The 27,500-nt window shown below is 37.7% G+C and overlaps 1 protein-coding gene across 1 annotated transcript in view; it reads right to left on the bottom strand.

Annotated features, from left to right (window-relative positions):
- The window catches only part of LOC135198089 (uncharacterized), a 399,798-nt gene that overhangs the window by 72,560 nt on the left and 299,738 nt on the right, over nt 1-27,500 (bottom strand). The window contains exons 5-6 of the mRNA XM_064225521.1: nt 7,593-7,728; nt 4,866-4,990 (exon numbers count right to left, since the gene is read on the bottom strand). Of these exons, the coding sequence (XP_064081591.1) occupies nt 4,866-4,990; nt 7,593-7,728 (261 nt within the window). The remainder of the gene's footprint in view (nt 1-4,865; nt 4,991-7,592; nt 7,729-27,500) is intronic.

A 27,500-nucleotide genomic window follows, 5' to 3' on the forward strand; every position in this document is an offset into this window, starting at 1 on the left:
TAATAATAATAATAATAATAATAATAATAATAATAATAATAATAATATAATAATAATAATAAAATATAGAATACCCTAACTCTTTTAAACAAATTCTGTTGAATAAAATGGCAGAATTCAGCGAATTAACTTATACATTATCTTTAATAGAAAAGATAATATTCAAGATTAATTCGCTGAATTCTGCCATTTTATTCAACAGAATAATAATAATAATAATAATAATAATAATAATAATAATAATAATAATAATAATAATAATAATAATAATAATAAACACATGGGCAGTGCCAGTAATCAGATACAGTGCAGGAATAGTGGAATGGACGAAGGCAGAACTTCGCAGCATAGACCAGAAAACGAGGAAACATATGACAATACACAAAGCACTACACCCAAGAGCAAATACGGACAGACTATACATAACACGAAAGGAAGGAGGAAAGGGACTACTAAGCATAGAGGACTGCGTCAACATCGAGAACAGAGCACTGGGGCAATACATGAAGACCAGTGAAGACGAGTGGCTCAAGAGTGCATGGGAAGAAAGACTGACAAAAGTAGACGAAAACCCAGAAATATACAGAGACACTGAAGGGAGAGCTCAAGAAGGAAACTGAAGGAATGATAACAGCGGCACAAGATCAAGCCCTAAGAACCAGATATGTCCAAAGAACGATAGATGGAAATAACATCTCTTCCATATGTAGGAAGTGCAATACGAAAAATGAAACCATAAACCACATAGCAAGCGAATGTCCGGCACTTGCACAGAACCAGTACAAAAAGTGGCATGATTCAGTGGCAAAAGCCCTCCACTGGGGCCTGTGCAAGAAACACCAGCTACCTTGCAGTAATAAGTGGTACGAACACCAACCTGAAGGAGTGATAGAAAACGATCAGGCAAAGATCCTCTGGGACCATGGTATCAGAACAGATAGGGTGATACGTTAAATAGACCAAACGTGACGTTGATTGACAAAATCAAGAAAAAAGTATCACATGTCGCAATACCATGGGACACCAGAGTTGAAGAGAAAGAAAGGGAAAAAATGGATAAGTATCAAGATCTGAAAATAGAAATAAGAAGGATATGGGATATGCCAGTGGAAATTGTACCCATAATCATAGGAACACTAGGCACGATCCCAAGATCCCTGAAATGGAATCTGGAAGAACTAGAGGCTGAAGTAGCTCCAGGACTCATGCAGAAGAGTGTGATCCTAGAAACGGTGCACATAGTAAGAAAAGTGATGGACTCCTAAGGAAGCAGGATGCAACCTGGAATCCCACACTATAAATACCATCCAGTCAAATTGGAGGACTGCGATAGAGTAAAAAAAAAAAAAATAATAATAATAAAACAAAGATTCACTGACATCACGATAGACACAGTCAGACATCAACTAAAGAAATTGACCAACTGGAAAAAGCCAGGTCCCGATGAAGTCCATGGATACTGGCTCAAAAACTTCAAGGCCCTACACCCAAGAATAGCAGAACTGCAGCATTGTATCACAAATCACCATGCGCCCAAATGGATGACCACAGGAAGAACATCCTTAGTACAAAAAGACAAGAGTAAGGGAAATATAGCCAGTAACTACAGGCCTATCACCTGCCTATCAATAATGTGGAAGTTACTAACAGGTATCATCAACTACCTAGACTCTAACCACCATCCCCCACCAACAGAAAGGCTGCAGAAGGAAGTGTAGGGGCACAAAAGACCAGCTCCTGATAGACAAAATGGTAATGAAGAACAGTAAGAGAAGGAAAACCAACCTAAGCATGGCATGGATAGACTATAAGAAAGCCTTCGACATGGTACCACACTAATGGCTAATAGAATGCCTGAAAATATATGGGGCAGAGGAAAACACCATCAGCTTCCTCAAAAATACAATGCGCAACTGGAATACAATACTTACAAGCTCTGGAATAAGACTAAACAGGAGGTTAATATCATGAGAGGGATCTTCCAGGGTGACTCACTGTCCCCACTACTCTTCGTAGTAGCCATGATTCCCATGACAAAAGTACTGCAGAAGATGGATGCTGGGTACCAACTCAAGAAAAGAGGCAACAGAATTAACCATCTGATGTTCATGGACGACATCAAGCTGTATGGTAAGAGCATCAAGGAAATAGATACCCTACTCCAGACTGTAAGGATTGTATCAGGGGACATCAGGATGGAGTTTGGAATTGAAAAATGTGCCTTAGTCAACATACAAAATGGCAAAGTAACAAGGACTGAAAGGATAAAGCTACCAGATGAGAACAACATCAAACACATAGACGAGTCGGGATACAAATACCTGGGAATAATGGAAGGAGGGGATATAAAACATCAAGAGATGAAGGACAAGATCAGGAAAGAATATATGCAGAGACTAAAGGCGATACTCAAGTCAAAACTCAACGCCAGAAATATGATAAAAGCCATAGACACATGGGCAGTGCCAGTAATCAGATACAGCGCAGGAATAGTGGAATGGACGAAGGCAGAACTTCGCTGCATAGACCAGAAAACGAGGAAACATATGACAATACACAAAGCACTACACCCAAGAGCAAATACGGACAGACTATACATAACACGAAAGGAAGGAGGGAGAGGACTACTAAGCATATAGGACTGCGTCAACATCGAGAACAGAGCACTGGGGCAATACATGAAGACCAGTGAAGACGAGTGGCTCAAGAGTGCATGGGAAGAAAGACTGACAAAAGTAGACGAAAACCCAGAAATATACAGAGACACTGAAGGGAGAGCTCAAGAAGGAAACTGAAGGAATGATAACAGCGGCACAAGATCAAGCCCTAAGAACCAGATATGTCCAAAGAACGACAGATGGAAATAACATCTCTTCCATATGTAGGAAGTGCAATACGAAAAATGAAACCATAAACCACATAGCAAGCGAATGTCCGGCACTTGCACAGAACCAGTACAAAAAGTGGCATGATTCAGTGTCAAAAGCCCTCCACTGGAGCCTGTGCAAGAAACACCAGCTACCTTGCTGTAATAAGTGGTACGAAAACCAACCTGAAGGAGTGATAGAAAACGTTCAGGCAAAGATCCTCTGGGACTATGGTATCAGAACAGATAGGGTGATACGTGCAAATAGACCAGACGTGACGTTGATTGACAAAATCAAGAAGAAAGTATCACTCATTGATGTCGCAATACCATAGGACACCAGAGTTGAAGAGAAAGAAAGGGAAAAAAATTGATAAGTATCAAGATCTGAAAATAGAAATAAGAAGGATATGGGATATGCCAGTGGAAATTGTATCCATAATCATATGAACACTAGGCACGATCCCAAGATCCCTGAAAAGGAATCTGGAAAAACTAGAGGCTGAAGTAGCTCCAGGACTCATGCAGAAGTGTGATCCTAAAAACGGCGCACATAGTAAGAAAAGTGATGGACTCCTAAGGAGGCAGGATGCAACCCGGAACCCCACACTATAAATACCACCCAGTTGAATTAGAGGACTGTGATAGAGCAAAAAAAAAATAATAATAATAATAATTCAGTGCACCAGAGAGGTCAATCATCTATATACCAAGGTTATGTGTAGGCAGGAAGGTTTCCGTCTTAAACCTCGACGAACAATAATAGGTCACTCTTATATACTCGAAAGATTTGTGGTTTCTCACTATTTTTCTTGCCAGTCCGGGACTGGACTATCCTTGACAGCCTCAGGGAACCTTTCGGTGTCGTTGACCCATGGTTTTGACACGCCAGATGGATAAATTAGTCAGGCAATTAATTACTGATAACAAATGGGTCAAAAATCTGTTTAAACAAATGTCAAATAAATTCGATGCATGATAAATGTATTGAACTAAATTGAATATAGTACATAGGCCAAAACCAAGCACTGGGTTTATGAGGTCATTCAGCGCTGAAACGGAAATTGAGAGTAAAAGGTTTGAAAGGTGTAACAGAAGGAAAACCTCGCAGTTGCACTTTTAATCAATTGTTAGGAGAGGATGGAAAGTAAGATGGAAGAAAGAGAATATGAAAGGAGGTACAGTAAAAGTAATGAAAGGTGTGGCAGCTAGGGGACGAAGGCACGCTGCAAGGAACCTTAAGTAATGCCTACAGTGCACTACATAGGGTGGATTCATGGCACCAAAAATTTTTCTACATTTGAAGAACAAAACTATCCCTGTTAAAAATTTCCCAATATATGCCATATCTCTCCCATAAATTTTAACGAATCCATCGTACCTCACTTGTTTTGACAAAACAAATCATACCTCCATCATATTACTGAAAAACTTATTATACCTCTAACGAGCAATTGGCAAATACATAACTACGAAATTTAAGGAGGTATAATGTATTTATCAAAACAATTCAGTCATGATCGATTCGTTATAATTTAAGGTAGCAGTATAACAAAGTTTGTGACATTTTTAACTGGGCTATTTTTTAGTTTTAAGTCAAAGAAAAGTATGAACTGGCTTTGTCTGTCCGTCCGCACTTTTTTCCGCCCGCCCTCAGATCTTAAAAACCACTGAGGCTAGAGGGCTGCAAATTGATATGTTGATCATCCACCCTCCAATCATCAAACTTACCAAACTGCAGCCCTCTAGCCTCAGTAGTTTTGATTTCATTTGAGGTTAAAGTTGGCCATAATCATACGTCTGGCAACTACGTATATAGGCCAGGACACCACCAGGCCGTGGTTAAAGTTTCATAGGTCACGGCTCATACACCATTATGCCGAGTCCGCCGATAGATAGACCTATTTTTGGTGGTCTTGATTATACGCTGTACAGAAAACTTGTTTCTTCGGCACATTTTTCACTCGTTTATTTTTTGCAGTTCGTGATTTCGCCTTACCTCTATTTCGCATTTGACGGTGAACCGGATATCCGATCCGTATTTCTCGCGATCCAGGGCCACAGTGGGTTTAATCGAGAGACGATCCACGGCGGTCGTGAGGATCCTCTCTCCAATTCTTGGATCTGAAATGAACGACCATTAGGAAAATATGAGAAACATCCACCTTACAGTTACTCATAAGTAATAATCATCTCATTCATAATCACCTCATTGAAAAAGAAACCCACAAAGTTACTGTGTATAACCTGTTTACTCATTAATATTTACATTTTATTTTACTTAACACTCGAGTACTTTCAGGCCCTATCTGTGGCCCTTTTCCAAGAGATGTGTAGGTCGTCAGCCTGGGTCATCTCTTGCAAAAGGACCACAGATATGGCCTGAAAGTACTCGAGTGTTGAGTAAAATTAAATGTAAATATTCATAAGTAAACACGTTATACACAGTAATTTTGTGAGTTTCTGTTTCAATCTTCAGACGAAAACTGAAAGTAGTTTCTGTTTGGTTCAATCGTCTCATTATTACGATAATGCATTTGGATTCAAAAAACGTGAAGAAGAGATGATGAGTACCTCTATCTGACTGTCAAATGTCTGACGCATTACAGAACATGAGGTAAAAGGAAAAATATGCCATATTTTCTATCAAAACATTAGGTACTACTGGTCTGTTTCCGTGTTCTACGCGGTTTGCTGCATAGCAAGTTGAAAAGTAACTTTTCTCAATTTTTTTAATATTTAAGGGTAATAGATCTCATTCAGCAGCATACACACACACAAACACACCTCATATTACACACACACACACACACACACACACACACACACACACACACACACATATATATATATATATATATATATATATATATATATATATATATATATCAAAAGAAGGATCCACAGTAATATCCTTGTTTTTCTAGATAAAATATATTTATGGAAATATATACAAAGCTTAAAGCTTTCGTCCATCCTCCTGTGGACTTGATCACTAAGCAAATGAAACATGGTATTGGTGAAGAATTCCAAATAAACATAAACAAACAGAAAAAAAAATTGACAAGGTTAAAAAAACGCGAACAAGTCATTGGGTCGTATTCCTCTCCATAATTCGTTGTGATCTTCGAGGGACAAAGGTAGATCAGACTCTGGAACGGGCGAAGGGTGGTTATCTACTTAGCAGATTGAAGGAGGCTGTACACATTTCTGAAGTTCTTGATTCTGGCCCTTTTGCAAATTTCTTCACTCAAAAGCAAATTGTTCTGTTTTCCAGTATTCCTCTCAAAGGTGTCATTCCAAGTGATGAGAGCTCCTTCCACAATTCTCCTAGTGGTCCTATCTGCACTCTTATAAATAACTTTTCCTCCCTTGCAGTCGATGGGTTGATCACAACCCCAAGCATGCTTGGCAATGGCGCTGTAAACGTTGCCCAAACGGCAAGCTGCAATATGTTTGGGCAACGTTTGCAGCGCCATTGCCAAGCATGCTTGGGGTTGTGATCAACCCATCGACTGCAAGGGAGGAAAAGTTATTTATAAGAGTGCGGATAGGACCACTAGGAGAATTGTGGAAGGAGCTCTCATCACTTGGAATGACACCTTTGAGAGGAATACTGGAATACAGAACAATTTGCTTTTGAGTGAAGAAATTTGCAAAAGGGCCAGAATTAAGAACTTCAGAAATGTGTACAGCCTCCTTCAATCTGATAAGTAGATAACCACTCTTCCCCCGTTCCAGAGTCTGATCTACAAACTACCTTTTTGGCTAACGACCCTCAAGATGTCATTCAGGAAGAAGACCGGCGCTTTGTCCCTCGAAAATCACAACGAATTATGGAGAGGAATACGACCCAATGACTTGTTCGCATTTTTTTAAGCTTGTCAATTTTTTTTTCCTGTTTGTTTATGTTTATTTGGAATTCTTCACCAATACCATGTCTCATTTGCTTAGTGATCAAGACCACAGGAGAATGGACGAAAGCTTTAAGCTTTGTATATATTTCCATAAATATATTTTATCTAGATAAACAAGGATATTACTGTGGATCCTTCTATTGATTTCTTAGAAGCACGATACGGTGTATGTATGTATGTGGTGTATGTATATATATATATATATATATATATATATATATGATATATATTACACATCGAGCTACAAATGTCCTTTGATATCTAATTCGCTCTACCTCGGAACTAATATATTTTCATATATGCTTAACCGAAGGGGAATCTTTTTGCGATAATAGAATTGCCGGCTCCTGGGCGCGAACCCATGAAACCATACAGATCCAGGACGTCAGTGAAGCTTTTACCTACCCCACTGCGGTGGTGGGGTGGGTTGGTAAGCTTCACTGACGTCCCGGATTTGTATGGTTTCATGGGTTCGCGCCCGGGAGCCGGCAATGCTTTTATCGCAAAAAAATTCCCCTTCGGTAAGCATATATGAAAATATATTAGTTCCGAGGTAGAGCGAATTAGATATTAAAGGACATTTGTAGCTCGATGTATGTATATGAATTCACGGTAATGTGATATGAATTATATATATATAGAATATATATATATATATATATATATATATATATATATATATATATATATATATATATATATATAATACTATGCGCTCTCCGTTCTGAGATACTCTCACTCTCTCTCTCTCTCTCTCTCTCTCTCTCTCTCTCTCTCTCTCTCTCTCCCTACCCTTATTAGAGACTCACCATCGAGTTCCAAGGAGTACTTGGCATTGAGGTCAGGGCAGACATCGGTGGGCGTGGCCAGGGACACGAGGGCATTCCGAGGTCTGTTCTCCCACTGGCGCAACTTGAGTTCATCCTCCGAGAACATACAGAAGTTCTGAAATCAAAAGGAAGGCATTAAACCAATCTGAAATCTGGAATGAAAACATCAATTGAATCTGAAGTCAAAAAGTTATAAGCATTTTGAAATTATAAATGAACCTGAAATCAAAAGGTTAAATCATTGTAAAATAAAAAGTTTAAAGCATTCAAAAATCTAATAGGAAAGTATTAAACCCTTTGAACCCAAAAGGAAAGCATTGAATCCTACTAAAATCACAAGGAGAGCATTGAATTCTTCTGAAATCAAAAGGAAAGCAAAAATTCCTCTAATATGAAAAGGAAAGCATCAAATCCTTCCTGAAATCAAAAGAAAAGCACTAAATTCTTCTGAAATCGAGAGGAAAGCATAAAATCCTTCCAAATTAAAAAGCAAAGCATTAAATCCTTCTGAAATCAAAAGGAAAGGATAAATCCGTCTAAAATGAAAAGGAAAGCATAAAATCCTTCCGAAATCAAAATGACAGCACAAAAGTCTTCCGATATGAAAAGGAAAGCATTAAGTCCCTCTGAAAGCAAAAGGAAAGCATCGAGTCCTATTGAAATCAAAAGGAAAAATCCCTCCAAAATCTAATAGGAAAGCAGTAAATCCTTCTGACATCAAAAGAAAGGCATCGACTCCTACTGAAATCAAAATAAAAGCATACAATCCTTCCCAAATGAAAATGAAAACCTTAAATCCTTCTGAAACCAAAAGGAAAGCATTGAATCTTTCTGCAATCAGGAGGAAAGCATAAAACCTTTCCAAAATGAAAAGGAAAGCATTATATCCTTCTGAAAACAAATGAAATGCATTTAAACCTTACTGAAATCATAAGGAAACCATTGAATCTTTCTGCAATCAAAAGAGAAGCATAAAATCTTTCCAGAATGAAAAGGAAAGGATAAAATCCTTCTGAAATACGTAAATATATAGATACATAAATTTTTATATATGTGTGTGTGTGTGTGAGTGCGTGTGGATAACACAGATAGATAGGAATATACATTCTCTCTCTCTCTCTCTCTCTCTCTCTCTCTCTCTCTCTCTCTCTCTCTCTCTCTCAGCAGTATATAGTTCTCTGTTCCTTTCCTTTCACGTAACGAACTGGCTTTTCTGTGTCGTCCCAACCTGTTATCCAAAACCTTTGAGTTATGTTGAAATTGCAGCCTTTCTTTTCTTCCCTTCCTAGAAGTAGTTGACCTCCCACTCTTCTTTTTTTTTCCCCCTATTCTAAACAGAGATTTCTTTAAAAAGTCTAATTCCAACGCAAAGATTACATTGAGCGAATATGTGTGTATATATATATATATATATTATATATATATATATATATATATACATAGACATACTATATATATATACATACCTATAAAATATATATATGATATATATATGTAATATATATATATATATATATATATATATATATATATAATATATATATATATATATATATATACTATATATATATATATATATACATATATATATATATATATATATATATGTATATATATATATATATATATATATATATATATATATATATATATATATATTACATACATATATATATATATATATATATTACATATACATATACATATACATATATATTATATATATATGTGTGTGTATATATATATATATATATATTATATATATATATATATAATTTCGTCTTCCAGTTTTGATTAGTTAATGAAATGTGCAATATCTCAGGGAGAAAAAAATAAAATATACTGCGCATTGGTGAAGCCAGCCGGTAATTAGTATATTTTCCACGCATGAAAATATAGCAAAAGCATCAACTTATGTCTACTATGCAAATAGCATATAATCGATTGTGCTTCCAAGGAATCAAAGGTTATGAAAAAGCGCCCCCCCACCCACCCCGCCCCCCACTCTCAACAAATAAAAAGGAAAATTGTCAAAGATATTTCAAATAAAAAGGAAAATTGTCAAAGATATTTCAAATAAAAAGGAAAATTGTCAAAGGTATTTATAAAAAAAAGCGTAGAACATTATTACATAGTGCACATTCTAAAACAACTTGTTTAAAATGTAATATAAAGTCAGATAGAATAAAAAAAATTAGATTTTTACAAAATAAAAGAAAGCGTAGAACGTATATAATATGTAATGCATATTCTAAAACAACTTCAATAAGAGTTAATATAAAGTCAAATAGAATAAAATAAATAATTACAGGGAAGTCTGAAGACGGAAAAATATTCTCATTTTATAAAAAAAAAAAATAAATAAATAAAATAAAAGTTCGAGCGAAGCGTTTTCTGTAAACACGGGTGTCCGATTCTCCTCCCTAAACTTCCGGGAACGATTCCTTGAGCAATCCCATTATTTACGCCCAAGCGATCCTTAAGCTCAGAATACCATACTGGTCTTATAAAGATGGAGTCACTCCCAATGCCTCACAAAGGTTATTGAAGATTTTATATATAAAGGTTTCTGGTTAATAGCTTCAACTCAGTTACTGCTGCACCGAAATAATATTAAATATTTGTCAGCCGCATCTTTGCTGCGCGTAGATTATATTAAATATTTGCGGTCGACAAATATCTAATAGATGTTTATCGAACACATTTTTGCTGCACGTAGATATTAAATACTGGTCGAACGCATCTTTGCTGCACGTAGATGATAATGTCGGCGGCATTTGTGCTGCACGTAGATGATATTGAATATTTGTCAACTGCATCTTTGTTGCACGTAGATATTAGATATTTGTCGACCGCATTTTTGCTACACGTAGATATTAGATATTTGTCGACCGTATCTATGCTGTAAGTAGGCGATATTTTAACTATTTGTCGACCGTATTTTTGCTGCACGTAGATGATATTAAATATTTGTCAGCCGCATTTTTGCTGCACATAGATGATATTAAATATTTGTCAGCCGCATTTTTGCTGCACATAGGTGATATTAAATATTTGCCGACCGTATTTTTCCTGCACGTAGGCGATATTTTAACTATTTGTCGACCGCATTTTTGCTGCACGTAGATGATATTAAATATTTGCCGACCACATCTTTTCTACACGTAGATGATATTAAATATTTGTAGACATCATTTATGCTGTATGTAGAGGATATAAAATATTTGTCGACTGCATTTTTGCTGCACGGAGATATTAATTATCTACCGAAAGAATTTTCGAAACTGTTAGTTTGTAGTTAATCAGAAAAGACGAGCATAGAATTTAGGCAAAAGGCCAACCACTGGGACCTACGCGGTCATTCAGCGCTGAAATGGAAACTGGGAATAAAAAGGTTACCAAAGTGAATCAGTTGTCAGGAGAGGGTGGAGAGCAAAATGGAAGAAAGAGAACATGAGCGGAGGTACAGCAAAAGGAATGAAAGGGGTTGCAGCTAGGGGTCGAAGGAAAGCTGCAAAGAACTTTATTAAGTAATGCCTACAGTGCACCGCATGAGGTGCACTGATGGCAACTATCCCTGTACGAGAGTAACTGATCAGTTCAACATTCAGATTTAGATAGAGTGATTCGTGGCGGCACGCAGGAGGTTGCAAACATATATAAAGCTATTCTTGCACTTTATTAGATTTTTATCTGTTTATTAATTTAATTTTTTTCTTTTTTAATGAGAAAAAAATTAAATTAATAAAGATAAAAATCTGAGAACTTAACTAAATTGTTGAGCTGCGATGTTTGGACTCAAAAAACGGCTCCACAAACTTTCCCACTTAGCAACTATGCAGTTTTCTATTTTTGATTACTTGTGTAGAATACAAGTGAAAACATGTAGATTCTTGATGTTTTTTTTTTTTTAGGGAAAACATCAATCCCACATGAAAATCTTTAAGCAAAACGATAGTGAAAAGATGGGAGAAGTATATTGAAAAGACAGATTCTTTTTAATTTATGAAAGAGTCCAAAATACAATTATTATTATTTATTATTATTATTATTATTATTATTTATTATTATTATTATTATTATTTTTTTTTTTTTTTTTTTTTTTTTTTTTTTTTATTAATTCTTGACTGGGTGGTATTTATAGTGTGGGGTTCCGGGTTGCATCCTGCCTCCTTAGGAGTCCATCACTTTTCTTACTATGTGTGCCGTTTCTAGGATCACACACTTCTGCATGAGACCTGGAGCTACTTCAGCCTCTAGTTTTTCTAGATTCCTTTTCAGGGATCTTGGGATCGTGCCTAGTGCTCCTATGATTAGGGTACTTTTTTTTTTTTTTGTATCCATCCTGGCATATCCCATATCCTTCTTATTTCTATTTTCAGATCTTGATACTTATCCATTTTTTCTCTTTCTCTTCAACTCTGGTGTCCCATGGTATTGCGACATCAAATGAGTGATACTTTCTTCTGATTTTGTCAATCAACGTCACGTCTGGTTCTATTTGCACGTATCACCCTATCCGTTCTGATACCATAGTCCCAGAGGATCTTTGCCTGATCGTTTTCTATCACTCCCTCAGGTTGTGCTCGTACCACTTATTACTGCAAGGTAGCTGATGTTTCTTGCACAGGCTCCAGTGGAGGGCTTTTGCCACTGAATCATGCCTCTTTTTGTACTGGTTCTGTGCAAGTGCCGGGCATTCACTTGCTATGTGGTTTATGGTTTCATTTTCGTATTGCACTTCCTACATATGGGAGAGATGTTATTTCCGTCTATCGTACTTTGAACATATCTGGTTCTTAGGGCCTGATCTTGTGCCGCTGTTATCATCCTTCAGTTTCCTTCTTTAGCTCTCCCCTCTGTAGCCATTGCCAATTGTCATCGCTGGCTAGTTCTTTAGTCTGTCTCATGTATTGTCCGTGCATTGGTTTGTTGTGCCAGTCCTCTGTTCTCTCTGTCTTTCTCCTGTCTCTGTATATTTCTGGTCTTCGTCTACTTTTATTAGTCCTTCTTCCCATGCACTCTTTAGCCACTCGTCTTCACTGGTTTTCAGATATTGCCCCAGTGCTCTGTTTTCAATGTTGACGCAGTCCTCTATACTTAGTAGTCCTCCCTCCCTCCTTCCTTTCGTGTTATGTAAGAGTCTGTCCGTTATTTGCTCTTGGGTGTAGTGCTTTGTGTATTGTCATTTGTTTCCTGGTTTTCTGATCTATGCTGCGGAGTTCTGCCTTCGTCCATTCCACTATTCCTGCGCTGTATCTGATTACTGGCACTGCCCATGTGTTTATGGCTTTTATCATATTTTCCTCCATTGATTTTGACTTGAGTATCGCCTTGAGTCTCTGCATATATTCTTTCCTGATCGTATCCTTCATCTCTTGGTGTTTTATATCTCCTCCTTCCATTATTCCCAGTATTTGTATCCTGTCTCATCTATGTGTTTGATGTTGCTCCCATCTGGTAGCTTTAATCCCTTCAGTTCTCGTTACTTTTGCCTTTTTGTATGTTGACTAAGGCGCATTTTTCTATTCCAAACTCCATTCTGATGTCCCCATATACAATCCTTACAGTCTGGATTAGGGTATCTATTTCCTTGATGCTCTTACCATACGCTTGAGTCGTCCATGAACATCAGATGGTTGATTTTTGTTGCCTCTTTTTCTTGAGTTGGTACCCGGCATCCATCTTCTGTAGTACTTTTGTCATGGGAATCATGGCTACTACAAGAGTAGTGGGGACAGTGAGTCGCCCTGGAAGATCCCTCTCCTGATATTAACCTCTGCTAGTCTTATTCCAGAGCTTGTAAGTATTGTATTCCAGTTGCGCATTGTATTTTTGAGGAAGCTGATGGTATTTTCCTCTGCCCATATATTTTTCAGGCATTCTATTAGCCATGTGTGTGGTATCATGTCGAAGGCTTTCTTATAGTCTATCATGCCCATGCTTAGGTTGGTTTTCCTTCTCCTACTTTGTTCTTCATTACCATTTTGTCTATCAGGAGCTGGTCTTTTTTGTGCCCCTACACTTCCTTCTGCAGCCTTTCTGTTGGTAGGGGATGGTGGTTTGTCTCCTCTAGTAGTTATAGCCTTTCACTGATGATACCTGTTAGTAACTTCCCCACATTATTGGTAGGCAGGTGATAGGCCTGTAGTTTTACTGGCTATATTCCCTTACTCTTGTCTTTTTGTACTAAGGAGTTCTTCCTGTGGTCATCCATTTGGGTGCTTGGTGATTTGAGATACAATGCTGGAGTTGTTCTGCTATTCGTGGGTGTAGGGCCTTGAAGTTTTTTTGAGCCAGTATCCATGGACTTCATCGGGACCTGGGGTTTTCCAGTTTGGCATTTTCTTTTAGTTGGTGTCTGACTGTGTCTGTCGTGATCTCTGTGAATCTTTGTTTTATTCTCCCTGTTTCTTCTTCCTTGACTTCCTGGAGCCATGTTGCATGTTTGTTGTGTGATACCGGATTGCTCCATATGTTTTCCCAGAGTCTCTTACTTGGTTCGGCTTCAGGAATTTCTCTCTCTCTCTCTCTCTCTCTCTCTCTCTCTTAGTTGGCTGTATAGTCTTTTCTGGTTGGTTCCGAATAGTTTGTTCTGTTGGTTCCGAATAGTTTGTTCTGTTTGTTGTGTGCTTTGGCCTTAAGCCTCTGTTTTACATCTTCTATTGTGTGTTTAGTCCCCTCTCTTGTACTTTGTATTTCTCGTTGAGTTCCTCCTTTGTTTTCTTGCTTCTTAGCCTTTTTTTTCTGCCATCTCTTTCAGTTTACTCAAGTCAGATCTCATCACCTTGATTTGCTTTTCCAGGCGCCTTTTCCAAGGAGGTTGCTGTTTTTGGTTTCTGTTGGGTTGTTGTGACGGTGGTGTTGGTGTTCGAATCCCCATCAGTTCTGCTACTAATCTTGCTCCTGCATATGTCAAGTTATTTGTTTCTGTGATACTGGTGGTGTGTATTAGGCCCATTATTTCATTGACCTCACTTGTTTTCTCCCTTAATTTCTTGGTGTTGTAGGCTTTCATGGTGGGGATCTTTGTTCTCTCTGTATCTGGCTCCATCCATTGTCAATCTTTTCTACCCATTCCGTCCTCTCTGTTACTTCGTCGGTGTTTCTTCGTGTGTCGTTGTTTGATACTTCATCCTCCCTGTCGTCTTCTGTGGCATCGTCCTCTCAGTTCGTCTTCGTGTAATTCGTTGTCGTGTGACATTTCCCTTTCCAGTTCTTCTCTTTCTGTTGGAGAGCCAGTTCTTTTTTCTTTATGTTCCTTACTTGATCTGCCAGCCTCTGCTCTGTTTGGGGGGTGTTATTCCTCTCATTCCAGATGTTGATCAATCTTCTTCTATATCCTCTCTCCGTCGGGTTGCTTCTGATGTCATCTCCATATTTCCTTATTTTCTTCCTCTTGTCCATTTCTTCTTTTTGCCTCTGTAGCTCCAATCTCAGGCTGTTGATTACTTTCGTTGTGGTGATCAGTTGCTGGATGACGACCTCCAAGTACCTGACCGTCTTCCCTTCAATTGGGTTGAATACCTGGTTGCCGGACGAAGCTCCTCTGTTGCCAGAGGTTCCATTTACGTCGTTGTCGTTTATTCCTTCATTTCTTTCCATCATTGCTGAGTTTTGCTATTTAACCCATAGCTGGACCCTACCCATCAGGATAGGTACTCATTTACAGCTGAGTAGACTGAGGAAATTATGGTAAGATCCTTTCCCCAAGGATCATTCGCCGAGGAGAGCGGTCACCCATCCAACGCCCTGACCAGCCCAAATGTTGCTTAACTTGACTTAAGTCTATTGAAGACCTAACCATCTCCTCCACGCCTTTATTTTATTATTATTATTATTATTATTATTATTATTATTTATTATTATTATTATTCATAAGATGAACCCTTTTCATATACAACAAGGCCACAGTGGCCACTGACTTGAAATTCAAGCTTCCAAAGAATATAGAGTTCATACAAAAGAAGTAACCCAAAGTAATGGGAAACACAGAAATAGGAGATAAGATACTAGAAAAATAGATAAATTAACAAATAAATTAATAGACAAATAAAAATGTAAATAAATCATTAAAATACACATGGAATTGTATTAGGGTAGTAATACATTGCATCTTCGCTTGAACTTGTTTGTTTGTTTGTTTGTATGGTGTTTTTTTACGTTGCACGGAACCAGTGGTTATTCAGCAACGGGACCAACCAACGGCTTTACGTGACTTCCGAACCACGTAGAGTGTGAACTTCTATCATCAGATATACACATCTTTCACACCTCAATGGAATGCCCGAGAATCAAGGAGACCGTTCCACAGTCCAACGGTGTGAGGAATAAAGGACCTCTGGAACAGATTGGCTCGACAGCCAGGCACATTTACTGCTTATTGACGAATCGGAGCGCAATATTTATGGGTGTTATTTTTGAGCAGCTGGGTAATTTATTTGCAGTCGTATAAATCGGCTAATTCATCCTCTCTCTCTCTCTCTCTCTCTCTCTCTCTCTCTCTCTCTCTCTCTCTCTCTCTCTCTCTCTCTCTCTCTGTGGGTGTGTGTGTGTCACAGAGAGAGAGAGAGAGAGAGAGAGAGAGAGAGAGAGAGAGAGAATGAGCAAATATTTCTCCACACTGTAGTCTATCCTCTCTCTCTCTCTCTCTCTCTCTCTCTCTCTCCTCTCTCTCTCTCTCTGTCTCTCTGTGGGGTGTGTGTGTGTGTGTGTCACACAGAGAGAGAGAGAGCGAGAGAGAGAGAGGAAAGAAAGAAATAGAGAGAGAGAGAGAGAGAGAAGAGAGAATGAGCAAATATTTCTCCACATTGTAGTCTATAAATAGCTATGATGTTGCTATGTCTATTCCCGTAGTATATCAAAAGGGTTCTATGATGCGATATTTTTTTTTATTTATTTGGGGACTTGTGGCATCTTTCTCTCAACTGAACACTGATGTGAATTCATGTTCCACTGTAGGCTATAAACACATACATACACACACACACACACGCATATATATTTATATTATATATATATATATATATATATATATATATGTATATATACATATATATATATAGAGAGAGGAGAGAGAGAGAGATAGAGAGAGAGAGACATTCAAACAAACCTCAATTGAAACGCAATACTAAATGTCGACGGTTCCCATGACAGAACGAGAAAAGAAAAAAAAATTACGAAACCAAATCTGGGTTTTCGAACGCCATGGAAAATAGCGTCAGATTCCGAACTGCCAATGTTTATCGGTAACCCAGACCGTAGAAGACTCGATTATGAGAGGAAATCCTTTGGCAACTTGCCTTTAAAACAGCTGCTCGCACCAGCAGAACCAGCAGCAGCAGCGCACTGCCGCAGCTGCGCCGGTGCGGAGTATAACCTTGCAACGAAGTGCTTCACAAACACACGAGGGGAAATTCTCTCTCTCTCTCTCTCTCTCTCTCTCTCTCGCTCTCTCTCTCTCTCTCTCGATCCCCAAGCCCCCCTCTCTATCTCTCTCGTTGCCACCTCTCTCTCTCTCTCTCTCTCTCTCGATCCCAACCCTCCTCTCTATCTCTCTCTTATTACCACCTCTCTCTCTCTCTCTCTCTCTCTCTCTCTCTCGATCCCCAACCCTCCTCTCTATCTCTCTCATTACCACCTCTCTCTCTCTCTCTCTCTCTCTCTCTCTCTCTCTCTCTCTCTCTCCTACATTTCCTGAGATTCATTCACTGACAGCTCTGAATGAAACGAAGGACTTTTGCTTAATATTTACATCAGGAATAAAAGTGAGCTGAGAGCAAAACTATCAGTTCGATCAAGCTGGCATCGTCATAATTATATTTTTAGAGTAAGTGTCCAAATGCTTCGTCGTTAAACCATCAAGCATCAGTGTTGTTCTTATAACCTCAAGAATCTATAATAATGGAAGCCACTGGATCCTGTTTGTCCTCCCGCGGTTGACTATAGGGGTGACATGAAACAGCCACCCACACACTCACCCCTTGCAAACCGGTTTGTCCATCCCTGGCGGGGACGGGGTATGTATGGGAACGGGAAGTGTATGGGGAGATATCCAGCCTTTTCCTACAAACCTGTTTGTCCGTAGGTGGGCGATTGGGAGGGTAAGGGAGACAACAGCGCCGGGTTCCAGCTCGCAATTAATATGATACCGTACTTTTCAGAATACATTTCGGAATGCACGGACTCTTGCCACAATTCAAGTGTTATTTACATTCGTTTTCTTACTTTGATCCGGCGTAACGCCAGTTTTAGCAGCCCCATAATCAATCAACCAATTAGTGAATCTAGTTTAATCCTCACTGACTTGACGCACTATAATTCATTTAATAATTGTCCAGAATTTGAATTATTACTTACCAAAACTCTGGCAGATATAGAAAGCACAAAGCCCCTCTGGGGAACAGCTAAGCAGATACGACCGACCTGACTAGTGTAGATTCACATCAACCGTGCATCTGATGTCTAGGCCAGTCCCTTACGACGCTCCTGATTGGCTGTTGATAAGCCAATCACAGGGCTGGAAACTCTCAGTCTCTCGAGAGTTCACATAGGATACATGTTCCACTTCTCCTGAGGGACATCAAATGCATGAGTATCCCTCAGGAGAGGTGAAGCATACATCCTGCCTATGTTTAACTCTCGAGAGAGACAGAGTCTCCAGCCCTGTGACATTTGGCGCCCCTCAGGAGAAGTGGAACATACATCCTGCCTATGTGAACTCTGGAGAGAGACTTATCAAGAGCCAATCAGGAGCGTCGTAAGGTATTGGCATAGACATCAAATGCACGGTTGATGTGAATCTATTATAATGCAGTTTAGAGCATTAGAGTATTCGAACGAGAAGAGCGAGCAGCCTTTTCTGTCGGTGGGGCTTTTATTTTATACCGTTTCCATAATGTCTACCACTTGATATTTTTTTTATTAATTATGAAGATTAACCAAGAAAAACATATTTCCTTGTCCCTCAAGTGAGGCATTGTTGCCAACAATGCAATTAGACATATGTGTTGGAATTCAACACTAATTGAGGTAGTCAAGTGGGTCAGTTGGTTGACACTGATGAGGATCTTCAGAAGAATCTTTTTTTTTTTTTTTTTTACTGTGTCACGTTAAAAGCTTCCATAACGAGGCTAAAAGACAAAAGCTTTGCTAAGCCACGTTTGTTTTCTATTCGTCATGACGACTTGTAGTATATCATTATTATCTTCTCACCCCATTCCCACGTAGCGCTATTTAAAAAAAGATTCGTTTCCTGACGACAAAAGGTGCGCAATTACGTAGGCAATAAATCTGAAGCCAGGCCCCATTAGCCGTGACACTGAAGACTTATATTATGCCATTAACGAAAGACTGAAATCGAAGTTCAAAGCGTTGATAACATCTGTAATGAAAAATATAAAGAATTGGAGAACAAATATATTCAGAAACGCACGTATCTACAGGTTCATGCTCCCTCTTCAGTGTAGGAACATTAAAACACAACCATAGTTCAAATTGTATTTTAATATTTTACTTTCATTTTCTCTTATTAATTATTTCGTTAATTTACCCGTTTTTTCTAATAACTGGTCCCCTATTTCTGTATTACCCATTAACTTCTGTTACTTCTTTGGAATGAATACCATATCCTTTGGGAGCTGGATGTCAGTGGCCAATGTGGTGGGATTGTTCATTAATAATAATAATAATAATAATAATAATAATAATAATAATAATAATAATAATAATAATAATAATAATAATGATAATAATAATAATAATAAGTATCAAACCCAGAAAATAGTAATAAGGATATGGGATATGCCAGTGGAAATTGTACCCATAATCATAGGGACACTAGACACCGAAGTAGCTCCAGGACCCATGCCGAAGAGCGTTCTATTAGAATGATCGAGATAAAATAATATGAATAACAATAATATAATGGACTCCAATTAATACCCCCACACTGAAGAGGGACCAGACATGACGCTCCAAATTGTATGTTATGCTGAATATATTTGTTTCCTAATTTGTTTTTTTTATTCAAGTACCCAAGATCAAAACTGATCTGTTATCAAAATTCGTAATGGCTGCGTTTTCCAGACTATAGGGAATGTAACTCCACAGATGTTCTGAGATGCAATCGTTCGTGATAGCCTTTATTTCCTTACATCATAAACACCATCAACAGAGTTATCCTGTTGTTAACAAAAGTCCTCTCTCTCTCTCTCTCTCTCTCTCTCTCTCTCTCTCTCTCTCTCTCTCTCTCTCTCTCGATATATATATATATATATATATATATATATATATGTGTGTGTGGTGTGTGTGTGTGTATGTATATATATACATACATACTATATATATATATATATATATATATATGTATGTATGTATGTATAACTGAATCACGAAAGTATGGAACGTGATAAATCCATAAATAAAGGTATACGCCACGAAGGAAAAATAAAAAAAAAAAAAAAACAACGGAGTTCCTGCAAGATCTTTCGACTCAAACGTCCTTTAGTCAGCAGTTTTTATCTGCTGAGTAAAGGACGTTTGAGTCGAAAGATCTTGCAGGAACTCCGTTGTTTATTTTTCCTTCGTGACGTGCGTATACCTTTATTTATATAATATTATACTATATATATATTATATATATATATGTATTTATATATATATGTATGTATAAATATATGTATGTATGAATATATATATATATATATATATATCATATATAATATATATTAGTCGGTGTAACACTAGGAATGACTGAGAGGATGAAGTCATATTACGGCCAGCTAGGGTAAAAGGAAATCTTTCATGATTTTCGAGAATGAAGACAGTCGCATTTATTACGATTCGTAACTGCAATACAGATGCAAAGAAACGCCATAAAATCAAAGGAGCTCTCTCTCTCTCTCTCTCTCTCTCTCTCTCTCTCTCAGGACCCTCCTTCTCCATTTTCAGTCATTCTTACTTCTTTCCTTCCTATCAACCCCAATATTTCAACCCCCGTCATTCTCAATCTCCAGGCTCTCGCCCTCTCCCCTCCCAGCACCCCCAACCCCCCATCCCCACCTCCCTATCCCCTAAAACGCCTACGTTACGCCAGTCTCATTCATGGAAGGAGACTTGCAGCGTTGCCACGTCTCGACCCCCAGGCCAGAGATGCCACATCCATAGCAACTGGGCCCCACAGCCAGGCCTCGATTCAGAAGAGACGGAACGGGGATGAAGGAAGAGAGAGAGAGAGAGAGAGAGAGAGAGAGAGAGAGGAGGGTCTCTCTCTCTCTCTCTCTCTCTCTCTCTCTCTCTCTCTCAGTATTATGAAAAGGACTTACCTAGCCTACCTGAAATACAAGACGGTCGATAAGCAAACGGATTGAAGACACTGTCACTGAAATGGCTGCAGTATGAATGAACTCATGTTCTCTAAACTGGATTTTATACAAAAGAAATAAGTTTCTTCGGTCTTGAATTCGTATGAGTCGAAATTAGGCATAGGTCATCATATAGACCGTATGAGTAGATAATTGTCTATTGGCAGTCTCATGAACACAGATTAGATTTCGTGACCCTAGGATCCCTCAAGTAACTTCACCGAAAATTTCCAGTTCCACCGTTTTTGAAATACAGAGAAATAAGAAAAGGTCACCTTCCCGGTAAATTCTTTTTACCACGTCAGGTAGATACCCGGAAATACGCCTTTTTTTTTTTCCTTAGAGACAGCCACCCGTTAATGTAAAAGCACTTCGCTTCCGTATACAAGTCAGCTACTGCTACCTGTTGACTCTTGAATTTCCCTCACTCATTCCTCCTCAATGTCTGCCGATATGTGATCCGTTTCCCTCCTCCAGTGCAAACTCAGATTCTCGATACATCAGTCGTGAAATGACACTAGATATTCTCAGCTCAATGAAGTCAGCATGGATAAGTAAGAAAGCAAAAACAAAAGTAACAAAAATAACAAAATATAATCATTCCCTAATGAGTTTCAATATCCATATAATTTAATTCCTCAGTTCTTACGGAATTATACTGCAACATTCAGTAGATATTTATAGAAATGTAGTGGTTGCTTTACCGTTTCTTTAAGTATGAGTTAAGAGAATACTGGCATTATTGTTTTTTATTGTTTACTTAATATTCAATCACTTTAATTGTGGGCGTAGTTTCACTTTGAAGAGATAACGAAATTTCTGTGAAACTATTAAATATTACACTGCCACGAGCGATAGGTTAATCGTTACTACAAAGTGTGGAAAGTGGTAGACGAAACGGATAAGAGGACACACTTTACAGCTAAAATCAACGCTGGCAGACTGCAAGAACAAATGAGAGAGAGAGAGAGAGAGAGAGAGAGAGAGAGAGAGAGAGAGAGACCATAAACTGAACGAGAGAGAGAGAGAGAGAGAGAGAGAGAGAGAGAGAGAGAGAGAGAGAGAGAGAGAGAGAGAGAGAGAGAGAGAGAGAGAGAGAGAGAGAGCATATCAGAACTGAACAGGAAAACCTACCCAGGAAACCACCCTAATTAGCGACCGAAATTTTCCTTGAACGAAAATTGAATCAAATTCCTCACTGTGGAAAATATCTGATTTGGAAAAAAGAAAAAAAAAACTTGGGAATTTTCCCTGAAACTCTGTGAGGATATTTTTTTTTCATCTCAGGATGTAAATTCTGGGAAATGAATTTTTTTTTTCCAGTTATAAGACGAACTTGAGTATCGAATTTTATCGACCTTCTCTCAATTTCCTTCAATTATATTTAACCTTCACTTTAATGTTGACAGTTAATACATTCGTAAACTTTTAGTGATGTTATTAAAGAGACCAAAGGAAAATATACACCTATAGAAGTATCTATACAATAACCAAAGGACAGAATATTAGTACAAAATGTAATTTAATAGAGAAAAGGAGAGAAAAAAATAAAAAATAAATATATTCCAGAATCCAAAGGAATGACGAGATATTAGTTGAAGAAATATTATGGAGGATGGTTACGAGAGATACAGACTGGAAATGGCATTGGAATCCAGGAAAAGTGCCAGAGATAAAATGGTGGAGGTTCATGAGAGAGAGAGAGAGAGAGAGAGAGAGAGAGAGAGAGAGAGAGAGAGAGAGAGAGAGAAATGGCACTGATTACCTATGAAATGTCTGAAGAATAAAATGAAGTTTCAGGAGAGAGAGAGAGAGAGAGAGAGAGAGAGAGAGAGAGTAAAATATACACGTTGAGGAGAACACAGTTCATCTGAAATGAAAGCAGGGTGATTATGAATTTGGGGATTTGAGAAAAATAGATACATAATGGATGAATACGGTATCATAAATAAAGGCGGAGTGGGGGCAACTGAAAGAGAGAGAGAGAGAGAGAGAGAGAGAGAGAGAGAGAGAGAGAGAAACCGACTGTATTGATCGTTTACCGAGCTCGGATTGTGAGGAAAGAATTTCCACTGAGTCACGCATTTACTACTTAAATCTGAAATGCTTCTTCGTGTCTCGTTCCTAATAGATGGCTAACCCTGGCGGATTCCCCCAGTCCCGCATTTGCACATTCTACCAATGTATGCATCGAGATCCATTCGTGAAACGTTAAGCGACGGTCTGCCTTCCTTAGCCCTTATCCATTCCTGTATAAACAGGCAATCACCAGCGGCGGTTTCTCTCTCTCCCCCCCCCCCCCCTTACCACCTCCTTCCTCCTAAGGGCCAAAATGCAAATTATCCATCCCCCAAATCCCAAAGAGAAAACTTAACAGATGAACATTGTAGCCTACTGCAGTGATTACCAGTTACGCTTCCGGTGGTTGGTTGGCCAGTGTCAATGGGTCCATAACCAAGTGTCGTATATACATGAACACTATAGCACGGTTACAATTCGCCTGGGGGGTGGGGGGGGGGGCGGTCCCTGCTGGAAAAGCAGTGACAACAGTGTAAACTAAAACTTCATTTGGTGAAAGATATACATCTAAACCAACCACCACATATTCTCTCTCTCTCTCTCTCTCTCTCTCTCTCTCTCTCTCGTTTGCACTTCCGGTTCCCTTCCGGAAGGTTTTCCAGTGATAACGGAAGACCCAGAAGATGGCAATTGCAAAAGATGATTCCTCTTTTGCAATGACTCATATCTCGAGCACTGATTTAATCTGTTTTCTCTTTTTCCAAGTCTTTTTTTTTTCTCCTCCCTTCCCCTCCTCTCTCTCTCTCTCTCTTTATCTCTCTCTCTCTCTCTCTCTCTGTCTAGATGAACAGTCTAAATTATCATTACACACACACTATGCATACTATATATATATATATATATATATATATATATATATAATATATATATATAATGAATAACTTGAGCACGAAGTATATAAAACGTGATGTTATGTATAAACTAAAGGTTTTGCCACGAAGGAAAAATGAGAAGCAAGATAGGCTATCTCGCTTTTAATTTTTCCTTCGTGGCAAAACCCCCTTTATTTATACCATATATTATATATATATATTATATATATATATATATATTATATAATATATATATATACAGAGAGAGAGAGAGAGAGAGAGAGAGATGGCGAAGGGCGAGCGGAGAGAGAGACGATGAGAGGACGAGAGAGATGACGATGAGAGGGATGCGGCGGATGAGGAGAGGGTTCGAGAGAGAGGCGACTGAGTAGAGAGAGAGCGAGAGAGAGAGAGAGAAGAGCGAGGATTGAAGAGAGCCGAGAGAGAGAGAGAGAGAAATTCAATCAAATACGTTACAAGAATATATTGTCATGTATATGATTCTCCTTTCGCACGTGTAAAAAAAAATAAAATAAAATAAAAAAAATACTAAATGTGTTTTCCACTTCTACCACGTCTAACTAAGCAAGATTTCCTACTAAAAACCGTCGTTTTTGCTGTTACTTGACATTTTCATCTTTTTATTTATACATTTAATCATTTGTTTTTTTTTCTAATTGATATCCGCTTAATTGATTTTTTTTTTTTTTTTATTTCATATTACCTTCTGTTAGTCCTTAAAATAGAAGCATAACCTAATATCACTAAGCATAATCAAGCACCACACAACTTCACATTTTAAATTAGATCAGATTCTCCGTCATCATAGCCTTGAAATATATATATATATATATATATATATATATATATATTATATATATATATATATATATATACGAGGATAAAAATGAAAATCGGAAATTTGAATTAAAATTTAAGCATAATGAAGCATCACGCACGCACAGGGATTGATAAGGGGAACAGAACAGATTCCCGAAAGCTATCTTTAAAGTTTGAAATTTAAATATATGTACATTTACATAACTGTGGATTTGTTTCTCCGATGTTTATATTCTGAATTAAATCTCCTTGCTGTTTATCATCGTTGTGAGACATATGAGGATTAAAATAAAATTTCGAAATTTAAATCTATAAAGTTGAAATCGAGTCTGAGGCATTGTTAATAACCCAATCGCCTCCTGCGCCATTAGCCAGGTTTCCTCGTCGCTGCCACTTGAACCGGGGGAATATTGACTGTCAATTCCTGAGTGGGTATTAGTGGCTATAATTCAAACCTCCGTCTTACCCCCTTAATTAGGATACATAAGCCAGCGACGTTTATAAACAAATGTTTTCTCTCTCTCTCTCTCTCTCTCTCTCTCTCTCTCTCTCTCTCTCTCTAATAAAATTTAGTTGCAATATATTGTACTGGTGGTCAGATATGACGTATCATAATTTTAAACTGGTTCTCTCGCTCTCTCTCATCTCTCTCGGTCATCCTCTCTCTCTCTCTCATTCTCTCTCTCTCTCTCAATATCTGCGAATGATCATCAACACCAAATTTAATTGGTAACATTCCTCCTTCCCCTTTATCACTTTATCAACGCTCACGATCATATCCGATTTTTTTTTTCTTTCTCTCTTCCCACATTCTAATTTACCCCTCCCATTCTCTCCTCTTTTTTCCTTCACACTCACTCACCCATTTCCATTTCCTCCGCTTCTGCGGTCGCAAATCAAAGCGGAGTCACAAAGGTGTCTCTCAAGAACGAGATCGAGTTGCGGTAAGTTTCAAGCTCTGAGCTTTGAGGAAAAAAAAAATTTCCCAGACCAGAACTTTCTTCCTTGGTGCGTCTCGGTGACTTCCTTAAAGACGTTTCATTGAATTAACGGGACAGAAAAGAGTATAAGATATAGGCCAAAGGCCAAGCGCTGGGACACGTGAGGTCATTTAGCGCTGAAATGGAAACTGACAGGGAAAAGGTGTGAAAGGTGTAACGGGAGATAAACCTCAAAGCATTGCACTATGAATCAATTGTTAGGAGAGGGAGGAAAGGATCAAGTATTTCCATATTTGACTTCAGTTTTTATTTGTTTATTAATTTGTTCACTTATCTGGTTTTCTAATAACGTTCTGTATTTTCCATTATCTTTTTTTACTTATTTCGAATGAACACCATGATATTCTTTGGAAGTTTGAATTTCAAGTCCCTCCTTGTGGGAATGTCCCGTATGAATAGGGCTCATCTTCTTAATAATAATAATAATAAATAAATAATAATAATAATCATAATAACATAATAATAATAATAATAATAATAATAATAATAATAAATAAAATGAACATACGCATGTTGCCACAAAGACAGATAGATAGATAGATAGACGGTCATGTATATTTTAATAAACATGCCTGTTCTGTCTTTATATTTACCTATCTATTCTTTGATTTGGCGCAGATAGATAGGAAGATAAACAGATAGAAAACATCATATATATACGCACACACACAACACACACACACACATATATATATATATATATATATATATATTATATATATATCTTTGACTTTTAATTCCCTGCAATGTATCTAGCACTATCTATCAATCTACACAAGTCATTATCTATGTTTTACCTCTAAAGTAATATCTATCTCACTATTTAACTAATTTCCAGTTATCTTTGAATTTTCTGGTATATTCAAAGTTTACTAAAAGCTAGGGAAATATATTCATTTTTTATTTATTTTATTTGTGGACTAGCGCTTCTAGGCTTTGCAAGTTGTCATAGTTAGACCCATCAGTTTCTTATATGAGTTTAGGCATTTTTATATATATATATATATATATATATATATATATATTAATGCCTAAACTCATATAAGAAACTGATGGGTCTAACTATGACAACTTGCAAAGCTTGGAAGCGCTAGTCCACAAATGAAATAAATAAAAAATAAAAATAAAAATAAAACACCTACATGCGCTTACTTTAAGAGCAAAGTTATGGCAGCAAAATAAGAGGTAAGAATAGATTCTATATCTCGTATAATACTCACCCCCTTCAGATGAAACACAAAAATAAAAACAAATGCACGGCTACGTGCGAGATGGACGCGTTTATACTATATTCAGGGATAATATGTAAATAAATAAGTTGATTCATTAACTGATTAATTAACTTATAATGTAAATAAATCTTTTGAAAGTTAACACAAAGTTAGTTTAAATAAAACACTTGAATGATATCATTCTATATAACATATATGTACAAAACAAAAAACAAACAAACATGGAGAAACATTGGAAAAGGTTTCGAAAACAAAGAGAGAATTGGGGATTTCGTTTGAAATGTTTTCAGAAAGGAATAGATTAAACCTTATTAAAAACAAATTAATGAAGCAAATTCATGACAAACAAATGAATCCTTTATCATAAAGAAATTTAGGTTTGAATCTATCAATCAAATAATTGCTATTCACGGCTTTTGTGAATTACACGAAAAAAAAAGGTTAGCTTTATATTGCCCGATAGGATTAAGCGCGCATTTGAAGAGTGTGCGAGGCTAGGAGCAAAAGGCAGACTTGTGAAAACTTTGTTAGAGGCAGAAGTTACCTTAAGATCGGAACA

This window comes from Macrobrachium nipponense, chromosome 23 (genome assembly GCF_015104395.2).
Source record: "Macrobrachium nipponense isolate FS-2020 chromosome 23, ASM1510439v2, whole genome shotgun sequence".
Taxonomy (NCBI): Eukaryota; Metazoa; Arthropoda; class Malacostraca; order Decapoda; family Palaemonidae; genus Macrobrachium; species Macrobrachium nipponense.